The sequence below is a fragment of the Theobroma umbraticum genome, unplaced genomic scaffold, assembly GCF_002168275.2.
Source record: "Theobroma umbraticum cultivar Fairchild unplaced genomic scaffold, ASM216827v3 scaffold_95.0, whole genome shotgun sequence".
NCBI lineage: Eukaryota > Viridiplantae > Streptophyta > Magnoliopsida > Malvales > Malvaceae > Theobroma > Theobroma umbraticum.
Genome location: NW_018397257.1, coordinates 3491485 through 3500761, shown reverse-complemented (window position 1 = coordinate 3500761; position 9277 = coordinate 3491485). Strand labels below are relative to the sequence as shown.

The 9277-nt window shown below is 32.7% G+C and overlaps 1 protein-coding gene across 1 annotated transcript; it reads right to left on the bottom strand.

Moving 5' to 3' along the window:
* Window positions 1-262: 262 nt before the first annotated feature.
* On the bottom strand, window positions 263-6810 carry LOC110412824 (zinc finger CCCH domain-containing protein 14-like). Its single transcript, XM_021423456.1, has 3 exons — window positions 6588-6810; window positions 5067-5127; window positions 263-1285 (listed from the first exon to the last, which is right to left on the bottom strand). The coding sequence occupies exons 1-3, from the start codon at window positions 6667-6669 to the stop codon at window positions 529-531; spliced, it is 900 nt and encodes a 299-aa protein (XP_021279131.1). The 5' UTR covers window positions 6670-6810; the 3' UTR covers window positions 263-528.
* Window positions 6811-9277: the final 2467 nt, after the last annotated feature.

The following is a 9277-nucleotide window of genomic DNA, read 5'->3' as shown; positions in this document are numbered from 1 at the left end:
CTTTCTAGCTCATCCATTCACCATTGATCACTTTCCTAGTTAATGAAGTATTGACACGGTTGCCTCCCAGTGAAGATACAGAGCAGACGGCTTGCTGCGATTCTAATAGTTTGTAGTTTCAAGGCTAGTACTCCCAATAAGGGCTGCACTTATACCAAACGTTACACTTAACCCCTCCTTAGTTTAAGATTTTATACGTCATCATGTGAATGGAATGCAATTTGTTTCCTTAGACCAACTCATATCAAGGCATACAACGAGCTGAATCTGTTAAATCTGTTTAATTTAGTCTAGGCTTACTGCTGAAGAATTAACCAACTCATAGTGAGCTAGCAACTTGGCCCCAGTTTCCGCAGGTACAAAGAGAATTATCAAAAATATCAGAAAAGAAATACCTAGAAACCTCTTGACTCCAAGCTACCCTTGCATCCGACAAAAGGCAAAACTCATAGAAACACACCAAATTAACCAAAGGCTACAGCAAGAGTTCTGACCTAACACCACGGGAATCACCAAACAAGAAGGAATTCACATTCCTGGTTTGCGCAATTCTTCTGTTCCATGCGCAAAATGGCACCTGTCCCCAAAGGTGCAGGATCCTTTGGAAAAGTTCTCGCAAAGCTTAGTCTTAAAGTTGTTTGCTGCACCAGAGCCACTCATAGCAGGATTCTTCATGCTACCTCCAGAAGCTGAACCAACATTTAAAATGAGTTCACGAACCATTGCACTGGCTTGCTTGATCTGATCAAATGTTCCCTCAAGCTCAATGTTCCTTGAACTAGGATCTGACTCATTCTCCCTTATGGAAAGCTTGGCTCCCGTAACACGACAAATATGCTTTGAGTTCACACCATTTTTACCAATAATAGCTCCAGCAAGGGATGCATCAATGCTGATCTTAGCAGTGGCAGATGCTCCGAAGCTCGCTGCAGCACCAAGACCTTGTGAGGGGGGCTCCATCCTGCTAGCCATCCTTCCTGGCATTGGTCCCATGGCACGAGGATCTTCATAGGCAGGACCAGTTGGCTTGCCTAGCTCCCACTCACCATGGGCAAAATGGCATTTATCACCAAATTTACAACCTTCTGGGGTGTTGAATTTGTTGCACAAACGGGTTTTTACAGCTGGAGGAGATGACCCGTCAGGGAAGGATGGTAGCACTACTGAACTTCTGGAAGCTGCAGGAAGAGCTGGGTTGCTACCAAGTATCTGAGACACTGCTTTTATGCCACCAGGAACATAGTGCAAGAAGTGACAGCTCTCACCAAATGGGCAACCAGAAGTGCTGTAAAATAAAAGAAAACTCAAGCATATCAGGCTAATATCACTGAAATACACTTTTAGGAACGCTCTAACATAAATACCAGTGTAGTCTTATATAATTATGAATTAATCAAAGCTTTTCAAGAGTAGACCATCTCATTAATACTAAGAAATAATTTCTACATATAATATTCAGGAATTCCACACAATAATAATCATCTGTATTATTATATCATTAAGTAACAAGCACCAAAACACAACACAACCCTTTATTATTGTCCCGTGCCTAGCAAATCAACAATCACATCTCTACAGAGCATCTTTAAAAGAAATCATAGTTTTTGACACTTCAATCTAAAAAGTCAATTCCTCTCTAAATAAGTTTTAAAAGCGATGACATGAGACCGAAAAATTTCAAGATCAAGCTGCATCCATCCTTCCACGTTTAATATTGTTTAAGCTGTCATAAATAAAACCTGAATATTTAAATAAGAGCACATATTCATTTAGAAAATCTAATGTAATACTTAAGAATCAGGAGAAACAATGCAAGACATTCCTTAGAGAATTGATCAATCTGAATTTATGTCCAACCAACCCAACCTGTGAAATGTAAGAACCAGAAGTTATAATGATCTAAAAGTAGACCACATAAAACCTAGGCAACAATAAGCTGCCATCAATTATAAACATTTTACCTAAGGAACCTTCCCACATAAGTTGTCAGGACTAGAAAATTCCATCTCAAATATTTAAATTTCTAAATTTCCTTCTACATGATATGCTCTGTAATTCTATTCAAATAAATAAACAAACCAACCATCATTTAATTGCCAAGAAAAAGAAACAGAAAAACCATGTGCAAAATTCAAAGTGAGCAAAAGAGAAAAGAAAAAAGGGAGATTGCATGGGCCCTTATTAACAGCAAATCCACAATTAGATAAGAAAAAAGAGCCAAATGTAGAATATATATACAGCTAAGTTAATCCAATATGCATGTTAACAGAAATCTCCCAACTTTCGAATATTTTCCGTATTTCCAAGCCCCTGAAGTTAAAGCAGACATAATCTCTATAGCACAAGAGCAAACCTCATTATACAACTTTCCTTGCAGATGCCTATATAAGCACTACCTCTAGTATTACAAATAGCATTCCTTGTTTTTCACATCCTTATCCTTTCTTGCCTTCTTCTCTCTCCCCAAGCACAATGATTCATAATCTTATGTAATCTGGCCCGGTAGTCTCCATTTTAGCTGGAACAATTTTAAAGAAAAGTTCTTACACTTCTATGCTTCCAATAAGCAAAAGCAGTAATATACTTATAGCCCTCTGATGAACGTAATCAACTAATCATCACTCACGATAATGAACCCTACTTAGAATCAATTCCTTCTTCTCCTACTCCTCTCATGCCAAGAATAACAGAGCAAATACAAAAGTATGATTTAGAAAACCTTCCAATAATCTATTTTATTTCCTCCAGCACTAGCCTTAAAAAATATACACAAACTATATGTCACCTCCATGAAACTTATTCCAAAACTCATTGATTCTTACACAACATAACTTCTTTTTCAAAAAAATGGTCGGCAATTCATGCTATACATCTTACATAAACCCCGCCCATTGCAAATTACATTTATTCTTAAATCTTCTAACATTTGAACTTAATAACATATCCAAGGCAACTTAACAGGATATTCAATCATCAACAAACACGAAATAAACAATCAGAAAAGTCCTAGACCTACCCAGCATTCATAGATATCAATCCAGAATATTTTGAACTAAATCCCATGTTTTGACATAAGCTAAACCAGAATAAAAGCAGAACTCATATCAACCCAGCCAATCATCACATATGATCTCTCCAATTGTCTTAAATCTTATCACCAATTAAGAACCCTCATCAATACTGGCATTCTAAATTCCAATTAGTATCTTTGTAGAATTCATGCCAAGCAACCCTCCAAGCAGAGCAAAGTTCATATAAATAACTTTCTTCTCTCTAAACCAAAGAATATCAACTACATCAATTTAACATTTTTTTATTATCAGTTTGTGTAAAGCTCAAATTAATATCAGTACACGGAAAGCACTTTTAATTCCTAACAGCCAGAAAAACTGTAACAGGCAAATTGTTATTCTGCATCCATATTCTTAGCTGTCATTACTTCCAAGTACTTTCATAAAATAAGATTTATTGATTTTTTTATCACTAGATAATACCAATCACTAAGTTGTTTAACTGAAACAACAAAAATGCTCATGACTACCATCACTTCGAGGAAAGAGAGAGACTCACTGTTGCTATCAATTGTAATAACAATGACATTGTAATAACACCATTACAAGATATTATCCGCAAAAGTTCTGAAGTACCCTTTTCTGCAATTCACTGCCATTTAATTAACTGGACTCATTACAAACTTCAATGATGTACATATGAAATTTTCAACCACAACATACTTCACCGCCTAGAAAAAAATGTCTATACACATTCTTTTTGTTCCCCCCAAGAGAAAGCTAAAAATCTATTCATAAATCAAATAAATGCATACAAAACCAAGTTAATATTTTCACAAAGATTTATAGAGAATATAAGAGAGATTGGAGAAGACTCTATTGATATAGAAAATTCATGTATCGTCTTAAACAAAATGAAAGAAAAAATTCAATCTGGAAATAATGAAATTCTTGATTTTACAAGAGACAAATTAGACAAACAGTATAGTCATAATTCAACAGAGTGTGACTATGAAAGACAAATCAGATCCTTAAGCTTGCCAAACGAATTTGACTTAAACAAAAAGAATTTCAGTCAAGGTCTAATAAGAATGCAATGAATGAATAAAGACACTAGACCAAAATGCTACTTGATCAGTAGACAACATCCAAAAAATTTGACACGAAATCTTCTTGAGCTTTCTTTAGAAAAACAAAAGGCAAAAGAAAATCAAGATAAAAAAACACCAACAACATAAAAAAATTTTTCCATAAATGCAAGATCTATGAATCAAATAAATGAAAAAAAAAAAAAACCCTACACAAATTACACAATCTCCAAAAATAAAATAAGAAACCTTCTTAACTTCATTTCTTTACTTTTAAATAAGTCGATGCTAAAAAAAAATTATGTATCAATTAAATAAGAGAAAAAACCCTTTCTCAAGAAAAAATGTGAATTAATTGGGGGATAACCTACAAATATTTAATTAACAAAGAACCCAGTATCAATTTCATGAAATACCTGCTTAAGTTACAATCAATATACCCTGTGTGTGTGTGTGCGTGTGTGTGCGTGTGTATTCCCATAATTTTGCATCTGAATAGAGAGCCCTGAAAAGCAAGAAAGCAAAATACATTCTACTAAAACTTTAGCCATATTTCTTTAGCCATTCTATTTCCATTATCCATTGAAACAAACTAGGTGCCAACTCAATAATCCACATGTTACTGTATTTAATTCAAAAGATTAAATAAGATTATAAAAGTATACTATAAGATGGAAAAACTTTGCATCCTGCATAATTGCTTTTTGTGTTCATATAGGCCAGCATGTAGTTAACCCAGGAATTCACCAAGAAATCAACCATTTCTGTTCCATAGTCTTTCTTATCATGATTAGAGCGAAGAGTATTACCTGTATCACCACTTTAAGTGACCAATTCATTAGTGATAATCACATAAATTTTGCTTCAGAAGGTTGATGTCTAAGAAATTTTACTTGCAAATTATAAAAATTAGAAATAGATGGAAGTGCATTTAGGCTATTTATTTTAGATAGGTTAAGATTTGAACCTGAAAAACTTTGTGCATGGCTTCGATTTGCTTCCTATACCAGTTGGAAAGGACTCCATTTCTGTTGCAGAACATTAATTCATTTATTTCAGTTACAATTTCAGTGAGTTATTGATTTTTGAACTTTACAGAGTATTCAATACCATGTTACCATTTCTTATCACTACTATAAAAAAGTATGCGCTTTATAAAATATGAATAATTGGTTTACATCAATTTTTACAGAATATAACCATCAATCTTAGTAAAAAATTAAATGGTGGGCTGACAATTTGATAATTATGTCCAGTAAAGGACTTATAAATATGTTCTGTCCATTACAGCATCCTGTGTTTCATTTAAGAAAATAAAGAAACAAAGAAAGAAAAGAATATTTAAACATTATACTTAATTTTTTTTTGGTTCCAGCAGAAATAACAACTCATCTAAGTGACTTTGAAAATAAGTTGAGCTTCATACTTCCCATGAACTAAGTTTCAGATAATAAAATGAAAATTGAATTCTTTGCTTTTGTCCTTTTCCATTGTTTTCCAGGTGAGAAATCATATTAAAGGCTAATATCTATTTGCTTCACATGAAAATTTCAAACTTCTACAGGAATCAGCATACCCAGAGAAATTCGCCAAAGTTTCAAATATAAAGAAATAAATGACTAATCAAGACTCATAAAAATTGCAACGACAAAGCAAAAATACGAATATAACACTGGTTTTAAAGCTAAAGTAAGCTATTATAGCTAGTCATGCAAGAAAAGCTTAATCAGAATCGATCGAGGATTAATGGACTTCCACATTCAACTGTTTATCCAAATAACAGAACTATACAGGAATAAGAGAAGACAAAAATGAATCCATAACCACCACCAATACAAACTTTGCTATGCAACCACAACCCAAAGATGCTAAAAGTCATCAATAAAGCACATCAAGAATCACAACCAAAGTTCAAACTCGCAGCTTTTTCAGCTCAGCACACCCAAACTAAGTGAAATACACACAGACAGACATGTACAGATAATACCCTACACAACAGCAATGGATTCAAAAAGTCCACAAGCGGGTTTGATTGGTTGTCACATGCCCATTGAACCATATAAGAAACTAAACATAGAATTATTACGATAACATATACAGCTAAATGGATAATTGACAATCAATTTAACCCGTTTGTGGACCATTTAAACTCCACCTTTGAAGCAAAGGGTAATAGTCCTGAAAGGATAAAACTTTTCAACAAAACGAATTTATATGCTTGCCACTTGTCAGGTAATTGTGTTGAGTTCATATCTCCATTTGTACTTTTCCAGCAAGAAAACAGTCTTAAACTACACAAAAGCTTTCCAATTTTTCAATAAATCAAGAAAAAATACTGAAGAAAGGCTCACATGAAGAAAGCAGAAAAAAGAACAGTTCTACAAACCCCAGAAACGACCATTTCATTACAAGTATACATAAGGAACTTGTTTAAGCATAAATATACACAGATTGATACATATATAGAAAAGAAGTGGAAAATTCGCACCTTGCTTGGATTTCTTGAGGCCTCCATTGCCGTTCAAGGCAGCCTCGTGCCTGCCTCTCTTGCGTCCACCACCAAACTCCATTGGGCCAGCAACAAGATCCGAGACGAAGGAAAGCGAGTAAAAGCAAATGAGAGAAGATGGAAACCCTAGGAGAGAGAAAGAAAGAGAAATTAGAGTTCGCAGAAGAAAGGATAATGAAAATTAGGTTTAACTGTGGCTGATGATGATCTACTGAGTCTGAAATAAAATGGTTTTCATTTTTTTGGTCCGAAGGGAAAAGAGGAGAACAGTTAGTAATCACGTGAGGACTCACGTGCTACTACTGACGTCATCCATTTATCATCTCAGGTCAGCCACTGATGCGTCCCCACAAGAATTTTAATATCAAATTTATTTATTTAGTGAAAATAATATAATTTTTAAAAAATAAAAATTAATTCTATAAGTTAAGAAGTAAATGATATTAGAAATATATGTGGTTACTCATTATATGTTAAAATTAAAATGTTACTATTTTCTAATATTAACATTTTGTTAACTTACTTAATTATGTTATACTCATTATTTAGAAATATTTAACCTCAAATTATAATTTCAACTTTTTGTAACTTGTTCAAGAAATATAAATTACTTTAAATATTTTATAAAAAATGGATATTAAATCTTTCTATTTCACCATAAATGTTATGACTTTTTACCTTTACCTTTACTCATTTAAGTTAAGATTTTAAGGACTAATTTCAACTTTACAATAAATCTTACTATCTACATTAAATAATAATCAGGTTATACTTACTTTTACTTTCCGTTACGTTTAAAATCATTATAATTTATGTTACATTTATCACAAGTAATGTAAAAATATTTTTATTTGTTTTATTCATTTACAAAAAAGATAAATAATTGCAGAATACTTGAACAAACTTTTGAATTATACAAGAAAATTAAAATTAAGTTTTATTTTTTATGTCCAATTAAATTTTTATATTTTTATTTTCGTTCAAATTAATCTTTATAAATATTTATTGACTAGCACAAGTAATAAAAATTACACGCCATTTTCATGTGACATGACAATGACATTGATAAATTATATTGAAGAGTTAATTACACTGCCACATGGCATGTTTTGATTTAATTCAATAACTTACCTTACTTATTTATTCTCATATTATCACAAATGATATATAATCTTGTGGGCTAGACTCAATAAAAAATTTGGAACTAATTGAAGAGGTGAGGTGCAGAAGCTTCTGTTTTTATTCAATTCGACCACTTTCCTTGCTTGTTTAGCCTACATATTTTTACATGTGAAGTATGACTTTATTAGCCAGACATGGTAAATATTTGAGAGCAATTGGAGCTGGTTATTTGAGCAAGTAGCTAAGGTAATCTCCTTTTCTTCTTGGCTCATAAAATTCGCATCCTTACCAGCACATTTTCTTAACCAAAGGACATTCGGCTTTGATGCTTTAATAAATATTCTAAATGGTCTTCTTTTTCCCTTCTTCCAAGCCATCTAACATTGAAAGATATGAACTTCTAGAAAAAGAAAAGAAGAAAGAACAAAGTAAGTCCCCCACTTCCATGCAGTAGTCCATGCATATTGACACTTGTTATTTTGATTGTTTTGTGGTTGATTAATCAATTCTTTGTATCTTAACTCTTTCCAGTAAGTGGTGTGGCTAGCTCTTGAAGCCATGCACAGCATTGATGATATAAATTAAACCAAACAATGAGCTTAGGCACATATCCTTTTCTTCAAAAGTTTCGTGATTTCCTTTTCTTTATGAAGCCATTCTTTTTCCTTTTCATAATTTTTAATACATGGCTTTATATCTTCGGCAAACTTTCTTGCTCTGGAAATTGTCTCCTTGGATTTTCGAAATGTCCAATGACATTAGGCAATGTACTCCCTTCTTCTTACACCTTTGTCATGATTTTCTTTTTTATGTCTTCATATCATGTTCCTTTCTCTTGTCACCTTTTACAATGGTGTACTTTAAAGCCTACAAAGGTCACCTTGCCATTCTTTCTAAGAAGATGAAGAAATGAAGAAGGGATTCTTTTTTCTCTTAAATAGACATACACTTGATCAAATTTTTTTATCTCGGCATCAACATTTATCACTCCTATCACTTTGTAAGAATGGTCTTCTGAACAATTCAAAGTTTCACAATCTTTCTCAAGAGAGTGATTCCTTCAATCTTATTTTTATAATTAAATTTCAACGTAAAAGGAATTTGTTAACTTGCGAAGTCACATAATTTCTTGTTAAGCTTATTAGGGAACTTTCTTCAAAATTATAAGGAAAATTAATTATATTCCCACATATTGGAAATAGGTTAAAGATGTGTTGTTTCGCTAAGAGAAGTTCTTGCATGAAGTGAAGACTGATGATGCCACTAATACATCTTTATACACTTATGATCAAAACAAGGATGCCATTCGAGTAATCTGTGAAGGTTGATTTCAAGATTATAATCATCCTAGTGCTAATTCATCCTGGCTAGGATTAAACTTCCAAATGTAAATCTAAGGTAATATTTGGAGTCTTTAATGTTAGCTTTAAAATTATTCTAGTTTTGATTATGACAAAATGATCAAATTTGCTTGAACATTATTTAAGTAATCTTTGACAAATGCTTGAAATGATTTAACTCCCATACATTTGTTCTTACATAGTTAT